Source organism: Lithobates pipiens, unplaced genomic scaffold (assembly GCF_037356315.1).
Source record: "Lithobates pipiens isolate NorthernLeopardFrog02 unplaced genomic scaffold, aLitPip1_a1.2 Scaffold_18, whole genome shotgun sequence".
Taxonomy (NCBI): domain Eukaryota; kingdom Metazoa; phylum Chordata; class Amphibia; order Anura; family Ranidae; genus Lithobates; species Lithobates pipiens.
In genome coordinates, this window is record NW_027507758.1 from 69,347,874 (window position 1) to 69,375,085 (window position 27,212).

General features: G+C 43.6%; 1 protein-coding gene across 1 annotated transcript in view; it reads right to left on the minus strand.

Moving 5' to 3' along the window:
* USH2A (usherin) overlaps positions 1 to 27,212 on the minus strand; it is a 437,205-nt gene that overhangs the window by 380,541 nt on the left and 29,452 nt on the right. Inside the window, exon 3 of the mRNA XM_077485085.1 lies at positions 26,596 to 26,761. Coding sequence (XP_077341211.1) covers positions 26,596 to 26,761 — 166 coding nt within the window. The remainder of the gene's footprint in view (positions 1 to 26,595; positions 26,762 to 27,212) is intronic.

A 27,212-nucleotide genomic window follows, 5' to 3' on the forward strand; every position in this document is an offset into this window, starting at 1 on the left:
ACCTCCACCACGAATAAACAAACTACCACTTACCAGAACTTAATGGTCCCTTATTACAGGGGACCACACAGCGTGTTGTTTGTAACCACAGCCGTGAGTAAGGAGATGGACACAGCAGAAATCTTAAATTTGTTTTAAAATATCTGCCACAAGGGGCCGTGCTTGTGTTCCAATGATATACCAAAACTCCCACGTATTAATCCACAGTGAATGAAATATGCGGCCAAATTCCCTACATGAAAAATAGACTCACATAGCATAGCAGGATATTTTGAACCAACTTTAAGAGTTCTGCTGTGTCCATATCCTTACCCTCGGCTGTGGTTACGAACAACACTTTGTGTGGTCCCCTGTAATAAGGGACCATTAAGTTCTGGTAAGTTTGTTTATTCGTGGTGGAGGTGGCTCACAGACTTCTTTTGGTGGAAGTTGGATCTGCACGTTGGTGTTTATATTTAACACACATTTGAGGACTGTTACACAGTAGATTGCATTTGGACTAATATTTATATGCCAGTGATTCATGGTCACGGTTATTGCACTTATATATTAGTTCTTCATGTTGTGCTATTTATGAACTTGATTTATATATATATATAATTAATTTTGTAATTATTCATATTAATTTATTTACAATGTTTTGCACTTTAGTAATTTGATTAATTTAAAGCACTTTATGTCACTTTTTGCACTTTGTATTTTTAGAGCACTTTTTGCATAATTTGAACGTAATATTAAATTTCAATGTTATTCAATGTTATTATGGTAATTTCTGCACTATATTGAACTGGTTAGTGCTGTCATGTTCTAGCGCAGCTCCTTTTGATGTTTATTTGTGCAGGTGTTGTAAAACATATTGAGCCGCAGCTTATTAATGAATTTTTCGGATATCACAGTTTTTTACTTTTATACTATGTATGTATATATATAGTTATATAGTATCTCACAAAAGTGAGTACACTCCTCACATTTTTGTAAATATTTTACTCTATTTCTTCATGTGACAACACTGAAGAAATTACACTTTGCTACAATGTCTGCATGGCTGTCATCCCAGAAGGAAACGTCTTCTAAAGATGATGCACACGAAAGCACACAGTTTGCTGAAGACAAGCAGACTAAGAGCATGGATTACTGGAACCATGTCCTGTGGTCTGATGAGATCAAGATAAACTTAGTTGGTTCAGATGGCGTCAAGTGCATGTGGCGGCAGCCAGGTGAGGAGTACAAAGACAAGTGTGTCTTGCCTACAGTCAAGCATGGTGGTGGGAGCATCATGGTCTGGGGCTGCATGTAAGATACAGTTCATTGAGGGAACCCTGAATGCCAACATGTAGTGTGACATACTGAAGCAGAACATGATCCCCTCCATTGAGAGACTGGGCTGCAGGGCAGTATTCCAACATTATAACAACTCCAAACACATCTCCAAGATGACCACTGCCTTGCTAAAGAAGCTGAAGGTAAAGGTTATGGACTGGCCAAGCATGTCTCCAGACCTAAACCCCATTGAGCATCTTTGGGGCATCCTCAAATGGAAGGTGGAGGAGCACAAAGTCTCTAACATCCACCAGCTTTGTGATGTCATCTTGGAGGAGTGGAAGAGGACTCCAGTGAGAACCTGTGAAGCTCTGGTGAACTTCATGCCCAAGAGGGTTAAGGCAGTGCTCGAAAATAATATAATAATAATAATGGTGGCCACAGAAAATATAGACACTTTGGGCCCAACTGGGGCCCAATTTGGACATTGCTCACTTTTGTTGCCAGCGATTTAGACATTAATGGCTGTGTTGAGTTATTTTTAGGGGAAAGTAAATTTACACTTTTATACAAGCTGTACACTTACTACTTTACACTGTAGCAAAGTGTAATTTCTTCAGTGTTGTCACATGAAACATGAAAAGTCATAATAAAATATTTACAAAAATGTGAGGGGTGTACTCCCTTTTGTGAGATACTGTATATATATATATATATATATATATATATATATATACACATATATATATACATATACATACAGTGCATTCAAAAAGTATTCATACCCCTTGAAATTTTCCACATTTTGTCATATAACATCCAAAATTGTAAATGTATTTTATATGTATTTTATGTGATAGACTAACACAAAGTAGCACATAATTGTGAAGGGAAAAGAAAATGATAAATAGTTTTAAATTTTTTTTACAAATACATTTCTGAAAAGTGTAGCATGCATTTGTAATCAGCCCCCTTTACTTTGATACCCCTAACTAAAATCTTTCAGAATCAATTGCCTTCAGAAGTCACCTAATTAGTAAATAGAGTCCACCTGTGTGTAATTTCATCTCAGTATTAATATAGCTGTTCTGTGAAGCCCTCAGAGGTTTGTCAGAGAACTTTAGTGAACAAATAGCATCATAAGGGCCAAGGAAAACAACAAACAGGTCAGGGATAAAGTTGTGGAGAAGTTTAAAACAGGGTTAGGTTATAAAAAATTCCAAGCTTTGAACATCTCACGGAACACTGTTCAATCCACCATCGGAAAATGGAAAGAGTATGGTACCAAGACATGGCCATCCACCTATACTGATAGGCCAGGCAAGGAGAGCATTAATCATAGAAGCAGCCAACAGGCCCATGGTAACTCTGGAGGAGCTGCAGAGATCCACAGCTCAAGTGGGAGAATCTGTCCACAGGACAACTATGAGTCATGCACTCCACAAATCTGGCCTTTATGGAAGAGTCGCAAGAAGAAAGCCATTGTTGAAAGAAAGCCATAACAAGTCCTCTTTAGTGATGGACGAACTTCCGACGGGACGTTTCGCGAACGCGGGCCGCGAAAGTGGCCGATAGTTCGCGAACCGTAACGTTCGTGGCGGGCCCCATTGACTTCAATGGGAGGCGAACTTTGCAAACCTACAGGTCAAATTTGTAGCCACAAAATAATTAATAGCTGTGCAAACATAGTCCCACCACATGGCCAATGACATAACACATGTATGAGGTGAATCTGGGATCGACAACTACAAGCATTCTTTTTTTATATGTGAAATTGTTGTGACAATTCAGGACTGTGGAGCGCATGAAGGCAATGTAGGAGAGGGAAGGTCAGGGTAGGCAAAGAAGAGGGTGCAGGAGATGATCACCAGCAGAATGACATACAGCAATGACACCTGCACCGTGATAGAGTCATCTGACACCAGCACCGTGATAGAGAGCACTGACATCAGCAGCATGACATACAGCAATGACACCTGCACCGTAATAGAGTGATCTGACACCAGCACCGTGATAGAGAGCACTGACATAAGCAGTGTGACATAAAGCACTAACACCAGCACCGTGACATACAGCAATGACACCTGCACCGTGATAGAGTGATCTGACAACAGCACCGTGATCGAGAGCACTGACATCAGCAGCGTGACACTAACACCAGCACCGTGATATACAGCACTGACAGCAGTACCGTGATAGAGAGCACTGACATCAGCAGCGTGACATACAGCAATGACACCTGCACCGTGATAGAGTGATCTGAAACCAGCACCGTTATAGAGAGCACTGACATCAGCAGCGTGACATAAAGCACTAACACCAGCACCGTGATATACAGCACTGACACCAGCATCGTGATAGAGAGCACTGACATCAGCAGCGTGACATAAAGCACTCACACCAGCACCGTGATATACAGCACTGACACCAGCACCGTGATATACAGCACTGACACCTGCACCGTAAGCAGCCCCAGGAGGAAGTCAGCATAGCACAGGGATGGTGGGAGCCCCTCATAATGAGCATAGCACAGGGATGGTGGGAGCCCCTCATAATATGCACAGCAGAGGTACAGCCCCAGGAGGAAGTCAGCACAGCACAGGGATGGTGGGAGTCCCTCATAATAATCAGCCCCTTGAGGATGTCAGCATAGCACAGGGATGGTGGGAGCCCTTCATAATAAGCAGTCCTAGGAGGAAGTCAGCACAGCGCAGGGATGGTGGGAGCCCCTCATAATGAGCATAGCACAGGGATGGTGGGAGCCCCTCATAATATGCACAGCAGAGGTACAGCCCCAGGAGGAAGTCAGCACAGCACAGGGATGGTGGGAGCCCCTCATAATATGCACAGCAGAGGTACAGCCCCAGGAGGAAGTCAACACAGCACAGGGATGGTGGGAGCCCCTCATAATAAGAAGCCCCAGTAGAAATATGACACCGCTCAACCTCTTCAAACAGGAGGGTACGGGCATATAGTACGGTGTGCTTTTTTTGGACAAGGAAGTGAGCCAAATGAAGAAAGAAGGTCTGTGTGCTTGATTAAAAAAATTGTTTATAGACATATACATGGTCTACTGGTCACATGTGTTGAATTCCTCCGAGATCCATGCCTCATTCATTTTTAGAAATGTGAGGCAGTTAACACTATCGTGAACTAGATGAGTACGCTTATCGGTCACGATCCCCCCTGCTGCGCTGAACGTCCTTTCGGACAGGACACTGGATGAGGGGCAAGCCAACATTTTGATTGCAAATTGGGCAAGCTCTGGCCAGAGGTCAAGCCTGCCCACCCAGTAGTCCAGGGGTTCATCACTCCTCAGAGCGTCCACATCGGGCGATAACCCGATGTAGTCGGACACCTGACGGTCTACGCGTTCCCTGATGCTGGATCCGGATGACACCTGTCGATGGGTCGGCTGAAAGAATGACCTCATATCCGAAGTCACCAACACATCTTCAAACCGGCCTCTTCTTGCAGGCGCTGTTAGATTGGTATCCGCAACTCCTTCTCTGGGAGTGGGAATTGCTCCTCTGCCAGCGCACGCAAAAGCAGAATGCAGCATTTCTCGAAGCAAGGCCTGGAAGTGCTCCATTCTGACAGCCCTCTGTGACGGCGGTAACATTTCCGCCATTTTGTGTTTGTACCGGGGGTCTAAGTACGTTGCCACCCAGTACTGGTCCTTGACCCTTATGCTTTTTATACAGGGGTCCCTATTAAAACACTGGAGCATGAAGGCCCCCATTTGCACTAAACTGGAAGCGGTGTGGTGGCCTGGCTCCTGCTCATCATCCAGGATAATGTCGTCCTCTTCATTCTCCTCTCCCCATCCACGCACAACAACAGGGATCCCAGAAAGGTTTAAAGCATGCTCTTCTTGCTCCTCCTCATCCGCCCCGGCACCATCCTCCTCTGACTCCTCTTCAGACTCCTGTTGTTGACTTGTCTCAGATAGAGTAGCCCCCCCCTGAGAATTCATCCAGCATTGCGACTTCCTCATCTTCCTGCTCCTGCTCCTCCACAGCTTGATCAATGACACGACGCAATGCACGCTCCATAAAGAAGGCATAAGGTACCATGTCACTGATGGCACCATGGCTGCGACTGACCAAGTTTGGTGATCTCCTCAAATGGCCGCAGAAGTCTGCATGCGTCGCGCATGAGCAGCCACTGGCGCAGTGAAAAAAAACCCAGCTCCCCAGAACCTGTTCTGCCGCAGAGTTCATACAGGTAGACGTTAACTGCACGTTTCTGCTGGAGCAGCCTATCAAGCATATAGAAGGTTGAGTTCCATCGCGTCGGGCAATCGCAAATAAGACGTCTGCCCGGCAGATTGTGTCGCCGCTGAATGTCAGCAAGGCGAGCCATGGCCGTGTAAGATCTTCTGAATTTTCGAGATTTTCCTTGCCTGCCGCAAGATGTCCTGGACCCCAGGGTATTTGACAACGAATCGCTGCACGACCAAGTTTAAGACGTGTGCCATGCATGGCATGTGCGTAATTTTGCCCTGTTTCAATGTGCTAAGCAGATTGGCACCGTTGTCACACACCACTTTACCAACTGTCAAATTGAGCGGTGTTAGCCACTGATCTGCCTGTGAACGCAAAGCTGAAAGGAGTGCCGGGCCAGTGTGGCTCTTGGCTTCCAGGCACAACAGACGCAGCACGGCATGGCAACGTCTCACCTGGCATGTCGAATAGGTTCTGGGGAGCTTGGGCGGCGCAGCGGAAGAGACGCTAGCGGCGGAAAAGGAGGAGTCAGCCGAGGAGGATGGAGGAGGAGGAGGAGGAGAAGAAGAGCCAGGCCTGCATGCAATCTGTGGTGGTAAAACCAAATCTACACGGGTGCCACGGGTTACATGCTTGACGGCCGTCAGAAGGTTCACCCAATGGGCAGTAAAAGTGATATACCTTCCCTGCCCGTGTTTGCTAGATCACGTGTCTGTGGTCAGATCTTGGCACCGACACTGTGTGCCAGAGATACATTCACTTGCCACTGAACATGGCCATATAGCTCTGGGATGCCCTTCTGTGAAAAATACTTCCTTCCTGGGACCTTCCATTGTGGTGTTCCAATGGCCACAAATTTGCGAAAGGCCTCCGAGTCCACCAGTTTATATGGCAGTAGTTGGCGGGCTATCAGTTCTGACAAGCCAGCCGTCAACCGTTGGGCAAGAGGGTTATCCGGCGTCATCATTTTTTTATGCTGGAACATTAGGCCCAAAAACATGAGCTTGGCGTGATGGAAGGTGGAGTGGAGGACAAATGTGAGGAGAGAGGAGAAGGAGAAGTAGAAGACGAGGCTGGACGGTGAGAGCCTGGAGTGTGGCTTTGTGTGTTCCGTTGCTCCCACTGGGCTCAGTGATGGCTGCTCATGTGCCTTCTTAAGGCGGTCGTCCCTAGGTGAGTGTTGGGCTTACTGCGACTAATGCATTGACTGCAAAGATTGCAGATGGCAACGCTATTGTCAGCAGGGGACACGTTAAAAAAAGCCCACACTGCGGAGCCATGTGCTGGTGTACTGGGAGCACCAGATGTGACCGTACATGGTCGATGACTCACTCCTGATACATTTGCAGTCTGCTTTGTCCCTCCTGTGCAATGTAAGTTATTCCTGCTTCTCCTCCCTATCTGCTGGTCCATATCTCCCTCTGAACTCCCCTCCTCTTCCTCTCTTGTGGGCACCCACGTGACATCACTAGACACGTCATCATCAACGTCACCTTCCCCACCGCTATAAGTAGAGATCTCGGAGTAGGTAGCAACACCGGGGACCAACCTCCTCCTTGGGCTGATCTGGATACTGTCATCAGACTGCTGAGCGGCGACTGTTGCTACTTCCTCTTCCTGATCCAATACCAAGAGTGGCTGCGCATCAGAAATGTCTTGATATGGATCGGAAAATAATTCCTGTGACTCAAGCGGAAGGTATGTGGTGGTGGTGGTGTTGTTGGTGGTAGTGTCTTTGGGGGTGCACATAGCAGAGAGTGAAGAAGAGGGTGCAGATCGAGAGGATGAGGAGGGTGCAGAAGAGTAAGGCTGAGTGAGCCACTCAACCAAGTCTGGTGCGTCCTTTAAATGAATTGAACGCACCTTCTGCAACTTCCCACTTTGGCTCAAGCCTGTTGCTCCTGCCCTACCCCTACCACCCCTGCGGAAGGGCCTGCCTCTTCCTCTGCCTGTCATTTTTTAAATGACCCTGTGACAAAACTCTCAGTCCCTATACTGATAAAGGACTGCTGCAGTATAGGGCAGCGGTCAGCAGTAGTGCACCTCAACCCTATGTATTGTGGACCTATACCAGTCCTTAAGGAATAGCAGACTGTACCTCACTCAACCCTATGTACTGTAGCACCCTAGACCTTACCAGTCCTTATAAGGACCTTTGTGGAACAAGTAGGTTGTGAATGATTAGCAGACTGTACGTCAGTCCCTATACTGATGAAGGACTGCTGCAGTATAGGGCAGCGGTCAGCAGTAGTGCACCTCAACCATATGTATTGTGGACCTATACCAGTCCTTAAGGAATAGCAGGCTGTACCTCACTCAACCCTATGTACTGTAGCACCCTAGACCTTACCAGTCCTTATAAGGACCTTTGTGGAACAAGTAGGTTGTGAATGATTAGCAGACTGTACGTCAGTCCCTATACTGATGAAGGACTGCTGCAGTATAGGGCAGCGGTCAGCAGTAGTGCACCTCAACCCTATGTATTGTGGACCTATACCAGTCCTTAAGGAATAGCAGACTGTACCTCACTCAACCCTATGCACTGTAGCACCCTAGACCTTACCAGTCCTTATAAGGACCTTCGTGGAACAAGTAGGTTGTGAATGATTAGCAGACTGTACGTCAGTCCCTATACTGATGAAGGACTGCTGCAGTATAGGGCAGCGGTCAGCAGTAGTGCACCTCAACCCTATGTATTGTGGACCTATACCAGTCCTTAAGGAATAGCAGGCTGTACCTCACTCAACCCTATGTACTGTAGCACCCTAGACCTTACCAGTCCTTATAAGGACCTTTGTGGAACAAGTAGGTTGTGAATGATTAGCAGACTGTACGTCAGTCCCTATACTGATGAAGGACTGCTGCAGTATAGGGCAGCGGTCAGCAGTAGTGCACCTCAACCCTATGTATTGTGGACCTATACCAGTCCTTAAGGAATAGCAGACTGTACCTCACTCAACCCTATGTACTGTAGCACCCTAGACCTTACCAGTCCTTATAAGGACCTTTGTGGAACAAGTAGGTTGTGGATGATTAGCAGACTGCAGCAGAAGGGCAGCAGTCAAGTATAATATTCTTTCTATATTTGGAAGAAAGAATATTATACGTGTACAAGCCTATTACCATACCAGTCCTGAAAAGAACCTTTGTGGACCTAATAGTAACAGCTACTGATTAAATTGACTGTCCCTCACTGCTTCACACACAGCTTCCTGCCTGTCCCTATTTAAACTGACAAAACACAGGCTGCTGGAACAATAACTTGAATAGCACTTTTGTGGACCTAATAGTAACAGCTAATGATTAAACTGACTGTCCCTGCAGAACACAGCGTCCTGTCCCTTTGTCTACACTGACAAAAGACACTCAGACTGCTGCAACAATCACTAGCACATCACTGCCTCAATCCTATATCCTGAACTACACCTAACACCTATAAAAGAACTTTTGTGGACCTAATAGATAGCGATTTGGGTCACTGAAGTCTCTCCCTGCTCCACACAGCAACCTCTCCCTATAGTGACAGAAGAAAGAATGTAAAATGGCCGCCGGATCGGTTCTATTTATAAGTTAGGGCCAATGTCCAAGTGTCCATGTGCTGTAATGTCTCAATTGGCTGTCCTGTACCCCATGATGGATGTGTCATCATAGGTCAAAGTTCTTTTACACAGTAAACACGGAAGTCCGCCGGGCGAAAGGCGCCAATAGCCCGCCGATCGGGCGGATGGCAAACAGCCGAAATTCGCCGCAAAACGACCGCCGGGCGAACCGTTCGGCAATCCCTAGTCCTGTTTGCAGTTTGCGAGAAGCTATGTGGGAGACACAGCAAACATATGGAAAAAGGTGCTCTACTCAGATGAGACCAAAATTTAACATTTTGGCCTAAAAGCAAAATGCTATGTGCAGTGGAAAACTAACACTGCACATCACCCTGAACACACCATGCCCACTGTGAAACATAGTGGTGGCATCATCATGTTGTGGGGATGCTTTTATTCAACAGGGACAGGGAAGATGGCCAGGGTTGATGGGAGGATGAATGGAGCCAAATACAGGGCAATCTTAGAAGAAAACCTGTTAGAGTGTACAAAAGACTTAGTTCACCTTCCAACAGGACAAGGACCCTAAACATACAGCCAGAGCTACAATGGAATGGTTTAGATCAAAGCATATTCATGTGTTAGAATGGCCCAGTCAAAGTCCAGACCTAAATCCGATTGAGAATATGTGGCAAGATTTGACAATTGCTGTTCACAGACGGTCTCCATCCAATCTGACAGAGCTTGAGCTAATTTGCAAAGAAGAATGGGCAAAAAAAATGTCACTCTCTAGGTGTGATAAGCTGGTAGAGACATCCCCAAAAAGACTTGCAGCTGTAATTGCAGAGAAAAGTGGTTCTACGAAGTATTAACTCAGGGGCTGAATACAAATGCACGCCACACTTTTCAGACATTTGATTGTAAAACATTTCTAAAACCATTTATCACTTTACTTCCACTTCACAATTATGTGCCACTTTGTGTTGGTCTATCATATAAAATCCCAATAAAATACATTTATGTTTTTGGTTGTAACATGACAAAATTTCAAGGGGTATGAATAATTTTTCAAGGCACTGTACTGTATATACACTGAGCAAAATTATAAACGCAACACGTTTGTGTTTGCCCCTATTTATCAAGAGCTGAAATCAAAGATCTATGACTTTTTCTATGTACACAAAAGGCCTATTTCTCTCAAATGTTGTTCACAAATCCTTTGCCGAGATAATCCATCCACCTCACAGGTGTGGCATATCAACAAGCTGATTAGACAGCATGATTATTGCACAGGTGTGCCTTAGGCTGGCCACAATAAAAGGCCACTCTAAAATGTGTAGTGTTAATTTATTGAGGGGGTCAGGGGGGGTCTGAAAACCAGTCTGTATCTGGTGTGACCACCATTTGCCTCATGCAGTGCAGCACATCTCCTTCACATAGAGTTGAATAGGTTGTTTATTGTGGCCTGTGAAATGTTGCTCCATTTGTCTTCAATGGCTGTGCAAAGTTGCTAAATTTTGTCAGGAACTGGAACACGCTGTCGTATACACCCATCCAGAGCATCCCAAACATGCTCAATGGTTGACATGTCCAGTGAGTATGCTAGCCATGCAATAACTGGGATGTTTTTAGCTTCCAGGAATTGTGGGGCTGTGCATTATCATGTTGCAACATGAGGTGATGATAGGGATGAATGGCACAACAATGGGCCTCAGGATCTCATCACAGTATCTCTGTGCATTCAAAATGCCATCAATAAAATGCACCTATGTTCATTGTCCATAGCATACACCTGCCCATACCATAACCGCCACCATCAGCAAACCACTCACCCATACAACACCATACATGCTTTCTGCCATCTGCCCTGTACAGTGAAAAGAATACCTCTCCAAAGTGCCAGACGCCATTAAATTTTAGCATTTGCCCACTCAAGTCGATTACGATGACGAACTGCAGTCAGGTCGAGACACTGATCAGGACAACAAGCATGCAGATGAGCTTCCCTGAGATGGTTTCTGACAGTTTGTGCAGAAATTCATTGGTTATGTAAACCAAATGGTGCAGCAGCTGTCCAGGTGGCTGGTCTCAGTCGATCTTGGAGGTGAAGATGCTGGATGTGGAAGTCCTGGGCTGGTGTGGTTACACATGGTCTGTGGTTGTAAGGCCAGTTGGATGTACTGCCAAATTCTCTGAAACACCTTTGGAGATGTATTATGGTAGAGAAATTAACATTGAATTCAAGGGCAACAGCTGTGGTGGATATTCCTGTAGGCAGCATGCCATTTCCACGATCCCTAAAAACTTGCAACGGGAGCATGGCCTTAACTCGATGGAGAATGGCAGCATAATCTGAAAGCTCCCGCTGAAGGAGAGATCCATCTGACTAAAACGGAGGTTTATCACCCACTAACCAGCCTGAAAATCATGGGGACCTCTTCCCGCGGCTCGTCTGCCTCTCGGTCCATGTCTCCCCGAGAACCGACCGGCCGCTTAAGCCAAAATATACCTGAAATGTTCAGGATGCAGGCCGGCAATATGGCGTCGTCCCTAGGCTCCCCTCAAGCAACAGGCCTGACACACGGCTCTGTCCCACGGACCCCGCCAGAAAATGAAGGGATCACCCTCATGCCACAACAACAACCCAGTCTCCATGACCTACGATCGGTGGCGGCAGATATTAAGGATACCCTCACGGCGGCCCTCCCAGCAGCGATCTCAAACCTTAGGGTGGACATTCAGACAATCGCAGGTAGAGTCTAAGAAGTAGGAAAAATTACGACAACTCACTCCTCAGTACTTCGCAGATCCTGCCAAGTTATAGACACCCATACCATGCAGCTGCGAGACCTCAATCGCCATATTGAGGACTTGGACAACCGCGGCAGGCGCCATAACCTCCGCATAAGAGATCTACCGGAATCAATCGATGCGAAACACTTACAAGTGGAAGTGACAAGCCTCTTTAACAATTTATTGAATAGACCCTCCACCACGCCGATAGGCATGGAACACATTCATCACGTCCTACACCGTAGAGAAAAAGATTCTGATCCTCCTCGAAACGTGGTCTGCTGTGTGATTGACTACCAGCTAAAAGAGGAAATTCTACTAACCCGCTGACACCCAACGACACGGACATACGCATCTTCCAGGACCTTTTGAACATCACCTTACATCCCCTCCTGGGGGTTCTACGTGTGAAGGAGATACCATACAGGTGGACGTTCCCCTTTGTTTTATCAGACTCCGCCCTATACCTGGACACGGTTTTACTGTTTCCTTGGATTAGCAAGCAGGCTCTTGCTAATCTCCGAACACCCCTCCTTGCATCCATAGGCTTGCCTATTACTCACTCTCACGTACCCCCCAGATTACTCCACCTACTAGACACCTCCTGCTAACCCCCCCCCCCCCCCCCCATACCCACCCCCACCCAACACCAACTAGTCCTCCAGTACAATTCGCAGACTCTATATCTCCAAAACCCATCCTTCCTCCTTCACGGTCCCTACACTTGACCACAGCTGTTACCTGTACCAGTTTCGTACAAAACTTGAAACCTGATACACCCTCATACAATGACAAGACCCCACCAACCATCAATCAAAGCGAAGACTAAAATTGTTTCTTTAAATACGCGCAGACTTAATATTCCAGAGAAACAATCTCAAGTCCTTCTCTCCCTTCACAGACACAAAGCAGATATTGCGTTCCTCCAAGAGACACATTTTAAAACAGACTCCATCCCAAAACTCTCAAACCCACGTTTCCCGACATTCTTCCACACTACCAACCACACTGCAAAAACCAAAGGGGTTTCCATCCTAACTGCAAAACACTGCCCATTTCAAATTAAGGATAAATACACAGACGAAGAAGCACAGTTCTTATTCATTAAAGGAATGCTATATAGCAAACCAGTAACCCTCGCCAATATATATGCCCCTAACACAAGCCAAGTCTCATTCTTCAGAACCACACTATGCAAGCTCTCCACATTCCAAGAATGTACTTGTCTCGTACTTGGAGGAGATTTCAATGTCCCCCTCAATCCTACTCATGACACATCGACTGGTAGGTCCACTACGCCATATAAAGCACTTAGGACAATTAAAACGCAATTACAAGAACTATCATTGCACGACTCATGGCGAACACATAATCCAAACGTGAAGGACTATACGTTCTTTTCAGCCCCACACAACCTATATTACAGACTGGATTATCTTTTCATATCACAAAAGGGCCTACCATCACTGATCACCGCCTTGATCGATCCCATGTATCTTTCGGATCACCACCCAATTTCAATGATACTAGAACTCACACACATCCCTCCCAGGTCTCCAATCTGGCGCCTGGACCCTTCCTTGCTTACAAACGAAACCATTTCTGCTCGCATAAACAAACGTCTAACACTATACTTCCAAGAAAATAACTACCCAGACATCTCACCTACGGTACTATGGGAAGTGCACAAAAGTACTATACGAGGTGAACTCATAGCAATCTCGGCCAAATGGAAAAAAGACAAGAATGCACATGTCACAAAACTCACCACCCGGATACAAGAGTTAGAACGAGCCCACAAAAACTCCAGGCCTTAGAGACCCTCCCGGAACTAATCCAAGCTAGAAATGAACTACTGGAAACCCTAAACAAACAAATAAAAAGAAACTATATACTTTCCCACAAAACTTTTTACGAGTATGGCAACAAGTCTGGTAAGCTTTTAGCAAGAGCACTTAGAACAAAGAAAGCCTCCATGACCATACATTCCCTAACTGACTCACAGGGCCACAAAATAGTATCAAATGATCAAATAGCACACCAATTAATTTGTTACTATACCCAATTATATAACTTACATCCGGCCAGCTATCAGAGTAACGACACCTCCCGACTGCAATTGATCAGGGACTTTCACGGCAAATACAGCCCATGCCCTTTGTCTGACGAAGAAGCCAATGACCTGGAACAACCTATTTCACCCACAGAAGTAGACACGGTACTCAAACAATTGAAACCCGGTAAAAGTCCACGCCCAGATGGACTGACGACGGCCTACTACAAAACTTTCATTACCATGCTGAAACCCCACTTCTTGGCCACCTACAATTCCTTATCCTCAGATAATCCCCCCTTCCCCCCCTCAAGATCTACTAACAGCCCACATCACAGTGATTCCTAAACCAAATAAAGATACTTCCTTGGTGACTAATTACCGACCAATTTCCCTCCTAAGTGTTGACCTGAAAATTTACGCCAAAATCTTAGCCAATCATCTCCTGCCACTACTGCCCAATCTCATCTCACTAGACCAAGTGGGATTTATACCGGGTAGAGAGGCAAGAGACAACGCTATCAAAGCCATCAACATTTATCAATGGCTGTCCTCATCCCAACAACAAGGATTCTTTCTTTTCCTCGATGTGGAGAAGGCATTCGACAGGGTGGCCTGGGACTACATGTCAGAAGTGCTCAAAATTATTGGAATAAGGGACCGCATGCTTCAATTCATCATGGCCCTATACGCCTCCCCAACCGCGAAGGTCCAGGTCAACGGTCACCTGTCGGATGCCTTCTCTATATCGAATGGAACTCGCCAAGGATGTCCTCTATCCCTCTTAATATTTGTCCTTACCCTCAAACCAATACTTCAAAGAATTAAGATCTAACCCAAACATCAAAGGAGTCACAATTTCAGATACTACATATAAGCTCTTTGCCTTCGCAGACGACATCCTCTTATTCCTGACAAAACCACACATCTCCCTCCCCAATTTGCTTACAGACTTTGCCACATTTAACACCCTCTTGAACCTCCAAATTAATTTTTCGAAATCAGAAGCCTTAAACATCTCCCATCCCATTTGTCCAACCTATACTCTAAAAACTATATCCCCATCCTCCAACGCATTCAGACAGATCTAAAGACATGGTCGACCGGCATCTTTTCTTGGTTTGGCAGGGCTCCCATACTTAAAATGAATATCCTCCCGAGAATACTGTATATCCTACAAACAGTCCCCATAAAACTACCACAAGCCTTTTTCACCTCGTATCGGAAAGCCTGTAGCGACTTCCTATGGGGCAAAGATGATCCTAGACTCAGTTATGATAGATTAACTCTACCCAAGCTTAAAGGAGGAATCGGCCTCCCAGACATTACCAAATACCACTGGGCTTGCCAATTAATGAGAATAATAGACTGGAATGTCCATAATCACTCGAAAGCCTGGATAAAAATTGAAAACGAATTCACTCCGATCCCAATTCGCCAACTACCCCACAAGCCTGCAAACAACACTCCTTAATTGGCAGCACTTTACAAACATTCCAGAAAGCATGCCGAATCCATCGCATTTCTACTATACAAAGGTCTGTTGACATCCATCCGACACAACCCGAATTCCCCAGTTGGCCTCTCGGACACATTTCTAGCAGACTTCTGGCCCCATAACTACATTCACGCAAAACACTTTTTCCGACATATCCTCACGATCGACTGATCGACCCTGCCCGAAGTGGACATATTTTCAAATTAAGCACTTTCTCAACCACCCTAACAAATGTCCTGACTATTCCAGACAACTCACACCCTTTGAGATCCTATGCACGAAAACGGAACCGCAGAGACATACAATCTCAGACATATACTCCCTTCTATTTTCTGATCATGACTCTAAATCCAATGCCGCAACTCATAGTTGGGAAAGGGACTTATCTATTAACCTATCTGTAGGAGAATGGGAAACCATCTACATCCATATTCACAAAGGATCAACTAATGTGACTGCACAAGAAAATGGCTTCAAAGTCTTCTCTAAATGGTACAAAACTCCTACCAAACTGCATAAAATCTCTCCCACCATACCTCCTAACTGCTGGAGATGTTCTGACGAAGTAGGCTCTATGTTACACATATGGTGGTCCTGCCCTTTACTCCAACCTTTCTGGAAAGAAGTCCAACGTATCACCGCCAAGATCACCACCTAGCAAATAGAATTTACACCCACACAAATGCTTCTACACCACTCCTCTATTCCAATAAAACACTACCATCGCTCCCTAGCACTACATCTAATAAACACGGCGCAATTATGCATCCCCACTCTCTGGAAATCCCCCAACCCCCCTTACAACCGCTGACTGGCTCAGACGTATATCTAAAATTGCAGAGATGGAGGAATTAATTCATCAATCCAAAGACATACCTACCAAATTTAGGAACGTCTGGTCTTGCTGGCATCACTTTAAAATGACAGATACAAATACTTGCGCTCTCAAGGTTAGACCCTAAACCAAGAAACCCACGTGAAGAAATAGAACTCCAAGCCCAACCCCCACAGTCCTTTAATTCTTCAATCCCCCCACATGCATTACACACTGCCACGTCATGGGTAAGACGGCAATGCTCTCCTACAACCCGTTATATCACAACCCACCCCCACCCCTTTCCCTACTCATAACCACTCAAAATCCACTATCCCTCAAGCCCCATCCTGCTTAAGACCCTGGCCTACCAGAGGACTCCCTATTACTCCCTATGCTATTGGTCCAATGACCGCATCCCTAAAATCGACCTAACCACCATAAGCAAATAAGCAATGGTCTGTTGACATCTTCTTATAAATTCACAATGACCCCAAATGACTACCCCCTTCCCTTGATTCCCCAACAGAATGTCCAAACACCTACATCAATATTGCCTCACCTCTCAATGGCCTCTTGTTTTCTAGATATATAAAAGGTGCAAAACCGCCTTGAAAGGTAGGACCCTCATAAAGTAGCGTCTAGGCTCCCTAGAACTTATCAAGGGGATACCTCTGTTACTAAGACAATATACAATTCACACTAGAAATACGCATTGACTTTCTCGATTATACAACTCAAGGGCCAAATGCCCCTATTTACTTATGTTTACTGGTTATATGTTTATGTTGTAAATTTACTCTAACATATCCTTTGCAATTGTTTTTGGCTTAAGGAACATATTTGTTAAATGTAATGTACCAACTTGTTTAGCTTTTTTCTCATCATTCTCGTGATGTACCGATATGATATATTTCATGTTGTATTTACAATAAACTTTATCTTGGAAAAAAAAAAAAACTTGCAACATCTCTGGCATTGTGCTGTGTGATAAAACTGCACATTTTAAAGTGGCCTTTTATTGTGGCCAGCCTAAGGCACACCTGTGCAATAATCATGCTGTCTAATCAGCATCTTGATATGCCCCACCTGGAGGTGGATGGATTATCTTGGCACAGGAGAAGTGCTCACTAACACAGATTTAAACAGATTGGTGAACAATATTTGAAAGAAATAGGCTTTTTGTGTACATAGAAAAAGTGATAGATCTTTATGGTGGATGTAAACCCATTTTTTTTTTATGTCATAATGTAGAGTATAAGATTTCCTAGCATTTGAGCCCAGTCTTACCGCAAAGAGTTATTCCATCTCTGAGCAATCCTCTTTTATTGTTCAGTGAGATAAATCTTGACAAACAGAGAAAAACCTTGTCAAATCCTCCCCCTTGCTGTGAGTGACAGGTGATTTGCATTTCTCGTGCACTAGCCTAAGAGACATGCATTCTTTTTTAATTCCCTCCCACTCCTTTCTTCTGCTGCTCTGTCAGAATTGGACGTTCCCCACCTCAGCATGATTTGGCATGCTGAAGTCATGTGGTTACTTTCCTTTCTTTCACTGGATGTTAGAGATCATAGCAGAAGGTCAGTGTAAAGCCTCATACACACGGTCGGACTTTGTACAAACTTTCCCGTGGACTTTTGTACAAAGGGCGTGGTCCACAAGTTTGTATTGCATACACACGGTCGGACTTTTTGACAACAAACACGAACATAATGACGTCACAACGTACTGACGCCGCTTCAAAAGAGGACGTTCAATGACTCCAGCGCCACCTTTGGTCAACTTCTGTATTGTAGTTCGATCGTTTGCATTGGTGCTGAGCATGCGTGTTTGTACCTTGTACAAAAGTCCGATGCTTTTGCATACACACGGTCGGACTTTGCTCCATCGGACTTTTGTTGCCAGAAAGTTTGTCCGTTCGCACAGCCAACAAAAGTCCGATGAAAACGGAAAAAGTTTGTCCGATGGAGCGTACACACAGTCGGATGTTGCTCCAAAACAGCTAATTTGCATGTTTGTTGTCAAAAAGTCCGACCGTGTGTACGGGCCTTAAGAAATACACAGGAGAATATGCATATTGACAAGTGGAGTGTAGAGGTGGGCGGGGAGTCTGCTGACATCACGACTCCACCCCACCGAGCTCCAGACAACAGACCCACCCACAGAATCTGCAGTTTTTCGGGTCTCATAGCAGACAGAGGGGAGACATTTGACAGGTAAAGATACATGCAGGAGGCATGTATATCCTTATAGATAACCCCTATGGCAGTAGTTTAGAAAGAATGACATTTGGTTTACATCCACTTTAAGTTCAGCTCATGATAAATAGGGGCAAACACAAAAGTGGTGCTCTTATAATTTTAATATAAGAGAAGAGGTGCCTCTGGGTGTAGAATTAAAACCAATTTTAATAACATGTAACAAAAATCAGGCAATTCACATTTTGGAGGTTAAAATGAGCATAGAATAAAAGCAATCCAAGGAGTGGAAATCATCAGATCAGTCTCATCTTCTTGTCGGCTGGGACGCTGAAGCTGTCATATCCAGGAAGCTGCTGTGGAAAAAGCGCTGGTTATGGAGACAGAGCGTGGTGTGGAACGCAGGCGGAGGAGGATGATATCACTGGCATGTGACCGGTTTCATGAGCGTTCGGGCTGAGATGGCACGTCAGTCGCGCTCCAGAATCAAGCTGATGGGAGGGGTAGGGGGACGAGTGGATAAAGGCTGAGAGGGGGCGTGGCTTGAACGGGAAGGCTGCACAGTATAAGTAACTATAGGACGGACAAGGAAAAAAGAGTGGCGGCTAGTGGGTAAAGGCTGATGAATATGAATAAAATGGACATGGGAAAGTTGATACAGAATGGGAATGAATTGTGACGGTATTTTAAAAAAAATATAATAATAAAAATAATAATAATGATAATGAAATGGGAACGAAATTAAGAATAATGAAAATAAAAATAAAAATGAATTACAATAAATTTAAATAAAAAAAAAAAAATTTAAATAGTAATAATTAATAAGTTAGAGAATATAATAAATAGCAAAAATTGATAAATGATAGCTAATAGTAAAATTTATACTGGAGAGCAAAAACGGTAATAATTAAATTGGATAACCTCCAAAATGTGAGTTGCCTGATTTTTGTTACGTGTTATTAGAATTGGTTTTAATTCTACACCCAGAGGCGCCTCTTCTCTTATATTCTCTTGCAGTTCTGGAACATGGTTTCTGTTTTCCTTGAGGTTGCCCTGTGTGTGTGAATCCCCTGTCACTGGATCCTTTTCCTCTTTCAATACAGATCCTGTATGGGCTATATATGACATGGACTCTGTTCGGACTAACATTTTGTTTATATAGTCGCGGGCCATCCGGCAATGTGTGTGTGAAAAAATTTCCGTTTGATTTGGTTTACTGCGCATTTACTTGTATACTGGCGCTTATAATTTTGCTTAGTGTATGTATATATATATATATATATATATATATATATATGGCTGTGACCATAAACATTGAGAAATATACCTTCCCTCAATATTCTCTGCCTTTACAATTTATTTGAACAATGCCCACAAACAACAACATATCCTTCAATATGAACACAAGAAAATGATTTAATTTCAATCAGAACTTTTATGAGAACTTTGACTATAGCCCTCTAGCTCTTTTTGAACCATTTCTTGGTGGATTTTCTTGTGTGCTACTGATCATTCTTGTGTTGAAAAAACTCATTTCTGATTCAACTTCCACTTTTGGAAAGATGGCCTTATATTCTTATGAAGCACACTTTGATATGATATGATAGTTGACGTGAAGACTATGAGTTCCCCATGCCCATGCCCTGAAGCAACAGGAGACCTGAACTTTGCCTATATGTTCAATGACAAACTGTAATCTTGCTGCAGCATTCTTTTTGAACAGCAAAGTATTCTGAACAGCAAAGCTTCTTCTGACTGTAGATGCATGTACTTTGTCTCCAACTGTAGCAAGGTTACCTAAACACTTTGTGATTACATTTTGGGCTTCTTGGAGACTTCTTTTAGCAACAGATGGTTAGCACCTGGGTTGAATTTGCTGGGAATTACTGATTTTAAATCATTTGGTGATCTTTTTAAAATTTAAACTAGACTTATATGTGTCCATGAATTTATTTTTTTATGGTCTTAGAGAGCTCTATTGAGCTTGGCATGAGGATACCACCAATATCGATAGCAAAGAAAACACCAGATCCTTGATCAGCTGGTAAAGGAACAATAAATGTGAAAATAAAATAGTGTAGCTGCCCCTTTAAAAAGTGAAAATTCACTCCTGGAAATATATTGACAACAAATAAAGGTGTTGGCGCTTACAATAGTTATACATACAGTGAATAACTGATAAAACACGTGCCATACATATTACACATTGAGTATCAAAAATGGTAATAAATGCAAACCAAAGAGTTCAATGTGACAAAACCCAACACCAAATACATAACTTTTAAATCATGAAAAAAAGCTTGTGAATAGATGTGTCTTCAAAGACTTCGCCATGACTGTTCATGCATTAGATGGTAACTCACCAGAGGTGTTTGACCACTATATAACAGCATATAACAGCATATAACAGTCAAAATGTAACAGCATATAACAGTCAAAATGTGCTTTGGAAAAAAAATGAATGATTCCTGGGTTTGCACCCCTCCACTCTAAAGCTCCCTCCCGGCTGTAGATGAAAGGAAAGACTCCACCAGAGAGACAAAGAAAGGCTTTATGGTGTAGTATGTTTTATTAAAAGTTTAAAAGCAAGTTTATGAAAGTTGCAATCACATGTAACTGTGCCTGTCCTGGCACTAGGTGTTTACAGCATGTGTGGATAGAGCATACCAAGCGTGCGGTCCATGCCTTGCTCTGGCTTGGGTAAGTGACAAATACAGGACCCAGAAGTGACGAATTCCACCGTTTCACTGTACTTGGCGTCTTCAGGAAGTGACGACATACTGTTTCCAGTTTGCATTTATAATAGGAGAAGGAATGTGATTGGTTGGGTTCCTCCCTTCCGTCTTTTCATACAGTCAAAGGACTCTTGTATGAACTCATGTTGCATGCATGCATCCTACAAATTCCCACTATCCACTGAATTAAAAAAAAAGAAACATGATGCTAAAAACAATCAAAGTCCTAAAAACCTCACCATGATATACAAAATGAACCAAGTAAGCATACCATAAATGGGCAGATCTGTGTTTTTTCACTTTTTCATGTTTTAAAAGTTATGTATTTGGTGTTGGGTTTTGTCACATTGGACTCTTTGGTTTGCATTTATTAACCATTTTTGATACTAAAATGTGTAATATGTACGGCACGTGCTATATTAATTGTTTACTTTATGTATAACTATTGTAAGCACCAGCAACCTTTATTTGTTGGCAGATCCTAAATGTCTGAATACAGGTTTTACCTGTATACTCCCCAAAAACATTGTAATCACTGGTACCTAATTTACAACACTGGCTGTACTTACTTTTTCAAAATGACACATTTGGATTTTTGTTCAATTAGATCATGCAAATGAATACACCCTGTCAATATTATGCGCCATGTTTTTTACGTATATCAGTTTTATCTGAAGGCACTATTTGAATCAAGATCTAATGTTTGCTTGTTCAAATATGTTGAAAAAGGCAATAATGTTTAACTATTCCAAATTATTGTATATATATATATTTATATTGCTATGAAAGATCACAAATTTAAGTGCTGAATTATACACATCATAAAGAAATGATGTGTCTTCTAAAAAGAGGTGTAAAAATCAGCACTTGGATATGTAATCTTCACAGCAAAGTGAAGTAGCTAACAGAGTTAGAAGGCCCAAATATTCAAGAGTAATTTAAAGGGTAACTCTCGTGCGTAAAAAAACAGCAAATAAAAAAAATAAAATAATGTAGCATATACAATTGCGACTCAAGTCATATTGTAATTAAAAATTACCTTTCTTTTTCAAACTTCTGCAATTTTCAGAAAAATGCAATGCAATATGGCTTCCTGGAGGTGTTCTGTACACAGAATGTGTACAGAACACCCCCAGAAACATAATTTCCTGCTTGTGTGATTGGCTCACTGATATTCCCATAAGTCTTCACTAAGATACAAGTCGGATTTCAGGCATCCCCAGCAACAAAAATTCTATTTTTGGTGAGATGTTCCTAATAGGAAATCATGTCTAAAGGGATGCGGACCCTGCATTTTTCCTCATTAGAGCCCTGCAAGTGCAGCAGCTGATTAATAATTATGAAACCACTCCCATACAGATTCACACAGAACATGGACACAGACAAACACACAGGGGTAGATTTACTAAAACTGGTGCACTCAGAATCTGGTGCAGCTGTGCCTGGCAACCAGCTTCTAATCTCAGCTTATTCAATTAAGCTTTGACAATAAAACCTGGAAGCTGATTGGTTTCTCTGCAGAAGGTTTTGCACTGTCCACCTTTACTTAATAAACTCCACAGGGATTTCTTCAGAATAACAAAATGTAGGAATCTGCAACAAAGTTTTTTAAAATCCTTGAATTTTACATAAATCACCCAGAGGGGAATGTTTTTTTCTCAACAAAGGTGGAGTTACTCTTTTGAGGGGAAGTGTTAAAAATAATGATGGCACAAACCAAACTTGTACAAGCTACATCATTTTTTTTTAAAAATGGGCCTGTATAGCAGACTCTAAATAACATATATTGAACATCACAATATAATTAATAAATTAATTGAGGCAGCACAGTGGTGTAGGGGGTAGCACTCTCACCTAGCAGTAAGAAGGGTCGCTAGTTCAAATCCCAACCATGACACTACCTGCCTGAAGTTTGCATGTTCTCCTTGTGCCTGCGTGGGTTTCCTCCGGGTACTCCGGTTACCTCCCACAATCCAAAGACATGCAGGTAGGTTAATTGGTTTCTGTCCAAAATAAAATTGGCCTTAGTATATGAATGGGGACCTTGGATTGTGGGCTCTTTGAGGGTAGGGACTGATGTGAATGTGCAATGTACAGGGACAATTGTAGACACTCACTCAGGTTGAACTGGATGGACTGGTGTCTTTATTCAACCTTACTAACTATGAAACTATGAATTAAGACGTGGTCCCACAAACCATATTTATTTGCGTATAACACGCACCTTAACTTTAATGGGGACGTTTCAGGAAAAATACTTTACACAGCCCAGGCATAATACACAAACCCCCTGCATAATACACGGACCCCCTGCATAGTACACGGACCCCCTGCATAGTACACGGACCCCCTGCATATTACACGGACCCCCTGCATATTACACAGACCCCCTGCATAATACACGGACCCCCTGCATAATACATGACCCCCTGCGTACTACAAGGACCCCCTGTATAATACACATACCCCCTGCATAGTACACGGACCCCCTGCATAATACACGGATCCTTGTACAACACACAGCCCCCTTTCATTATAAAGAGCCCCCCCCCCCCCGCACTACCAGCACTGGGACAGGGACAGTGCTGCAAGCATACTCTAAAGTTGAGAAAACCACACTGTCGGCCTGTCAGCCCCTTCTCGTACAGCATTTCTCCTGTGTCACTCATTGTAAATCAAAGCTTCCAAATACCTCCATTAATGTTGCTCTCTCTCCTGGACCCGGTCATGTGACTGTTCTTCTCTCCTCCAATCAAAATCTACACATGAGAAGGAGGCAGAGCAGGAGGAGGAGAGCAGCCACAGCGAGCAGCGTTAATTAAGGGATTCAGAGGCTTAGATTTACATTGAGTTACACAGGAGGAGCGGTATATGACAAAGGGCTGGCACTGCAGTAATGTTTTCTGAACTTTAGAGTTTACTGGCAGTGCTGTTCCGCGGCCAGGAGAGGCAGGGCGGCCAGCCTGACACCCTCCCAATAGGTGGCACCAGGGGGGAAAGCCCGATCACCCTGTTGGTAAAAAAACAGATATTGGCATATAACACGGTTGCACAGTTTACCTTCTATTTTCAGGGTAAAAAAGTGTGCGTTATACGCTGATAAATATGGTATTTATTTATTGTACAAAAAACACATAATTTTACATCCTGTCCCTTCACTTCAAATCGACAATATACAATACTGTATATTACACTTTGGGCTATGATGGAATTGCACTCAATCCCTTTGTATTTATGTAAGATCTAATATATTACATTACATGATCTATTCAAATCAGCATGTCGCAAAACATAATTCCACCAATGATGTTGCACAAGAAATCCAAATAGAAACTCCAAAGATTTTCTGGTAACTAGACATATTGCCAACCATTCAGCAAGCTATATTTCCAACCATTCAGCAAGCTAGCAAGCTACATTGGCAAAAGGAGCAGCAGTCTGATGCCCTGTACACACGGTCGGAGAATCCGTCGGAATGCGTCTTATCGGACCGTGTCATCAGATAATCCGACTGTGTGTGGTATGCATCGGACTGATTCCGTCCGAATCTCCATCAGACCCAATTTTCCAACATGTTGGAAATATTTCCCGACCAACTGGGCCGGTCGGACCTAATCCGATCATGTGTAGAGCATTTTCATCGGACCAAGTGCCACGCATGCTCAGATCAAATTCCTACATCAAAGCTATTGGCTACTAGCCTGAATGTAGTCCCATCGTAACAAAATTACGTCATCACGTTCTGAAAGATCGGATTTTTCGCCAACTTGGCCCGACCGTGTGTATGCAACAGTTTCGGACACAATCCGTCGGACTAAATCGGACAGACAAAATCTGACGGATTTGGTTGGCAAAATCTCTGACCGTGTGTACGTGGGCTAAGGATGAAGTTCACCAACAAAAGTGGTGTCCAGGGGGTGGGGGAACCAATGGCCATGCCTAAATATTATGGCCACTCCAACATAGAGAATCCTTACTAAGTATATTATGTGTTTCCATGATGGCTACTTGAGGACACCTTTACCAGTCCAGGTCAAAAAGCTTCCAAAATAGTCCCCAGTGCAAGATGCAGGGTACACTATTGTAGCTGCTTGTAAGCAGATTTAAAATATATTATACTCTCCATCCACCACCTGTCTTAGCTTAGATGCTGCCCTTTAGCTGAGCTCATGTGACCCCTGCATTGCAGATGTCCTGGATACAGGGGCAGATCCAGGGGGGGACAACAGGGCAATTGCCCCCTCCGAGAATGCGGGTGGTCCTGCGGGTGGGCAGCTCCGTGGGTGACGTTCCGTGGGCGACGTTCTTCGGGCAGGTGACAGCGCGGGTGGTTCCGCAGGTGACAGTGCGGAAGGGTGAGGGGGCAGCTGGGCTGCTCAGTGTTTGAGCGGTTGCTGGCCAATCAGGAAGCCGGTGGAAAGGAGAGCAGGGAGATGACATCATCTCTCATTACCCTGCATCCCTGCAATGTGTGGCAGGCGACGTGGCAAGTGACAATCCGCAATGTGTGGCAGGTAATGTGGCAAGTGACAATCCGTAATGTGTGGCAGGTGATGTGGCAAGAGACAATCCGTAATGTGTGGCAGGCTACATGGCAAGTGACAATCCGCAATGTGTGGCAAGTGATGTGGCAAGTGACAATGCACAGTGTGTGGCAAGTGACAATGTGCAGTGTGTGGCAAGTGATGTGGCAAGTGACAATGTGCAGTGTGTGGCAAGTGACGTGGCAAGTGACAATCCGCAATGTGTGGCAAGTGACGTGGCAAGTGACAATCCGCATTTGTTGGCAGGCAATGTGGCAAGTGACAATCCGCATTTGGTAGCAGGTGACGTGGCAAGTAACAACCTCATGGCTCCCACTGATTCTGTATTATGGTGAGTTGAACCATTTCATTTTATATTACAATGTAATCATGGAAATTATGCGCTTCAATCATCCTTGCACAATAACAACCATGGTGATGTGATTATTGAAGCGCCAATACCAGCCATTTCCCCGATAAATTGCCCCCAAAAAAACATATTTTCTAGCATTGCCCCTCCCGAGACTAGACTCTGGATCTGCCGCTGCCTGGATAGGTATTTCAGAGCTCGTTTTAGCATTCAAATTTGTTTGAAGGACAGCATATGGGTGGAACTGGGTTTAGACCCAAGTCGCACATTTAAAAATGTCTAATCTTTAGGGGGCAGAGTAGGTACAAGCATTAGATTATATAGATAATGAATAAGTTGTTCCCTGTGTCTAATCGTACAAGACAAACACTTATTAAGCTAACAGTACAGAAAAGAACACTACATGACAAACACTTATTGATGGAATGGCACAGGGATAAAGAAATATGACTTTCATCAGATACATACAGGCGCAAAGAAGAATGCACACCATGGATGCCACTGTTAGATCTCTAGAGCTTATCTTTCACACGTTATTTTGAAAAGCTTTTTTGTGTTTAACCAAATGTTATGTATTTTTACCCACCTGCACACCAAGATGAATCCATCTCTTCACAGAAAATCTCCCTTGTGTCATTACTTTTATAGGCGGCTGCAAACCATTTACAGTGCGATAATAAAACACGGTTTCTCTCTCCGAGATTGTGAGTTTGAACACAATCTGCCCATCAGCGGACTTTTCTATTACACACCTTCGGAAGTAAATATAAAAAAAAAAAGATCAAAATCATCTTCCAAAAAGACCAGAAAATAAAGTGCAGCATAAACCTTCACGACTCTAAAGCTCTCTACAGTCATCATGGGAAGATAGGATATTATTACTATAATGCTTTACTTTTCTAGGCTCTTCTAGGCAATACTTTGTGACAAATATATATTTGGTATCCATTTCATAATATAATTGAGTGTTTATCTGTTGTTTATCTTCCTTGTGCTTGAATAATTTTAGAACGGTGCCAGGAAACTGAATTTTCTTAAAGTGAATGTAAACCCTAACAAAAACCTTTGCTTATTTGCTCCTTTTTGGCTGGTAAATATAATACTTAAATGATTTTGTTATATCTCTTTTGATGAATCTTTTTTGAAAAACGCCTGTTGATCTTGCTAGAAAAGTTCTTCCTGTGCGTTCTGCCTCTGCTGATA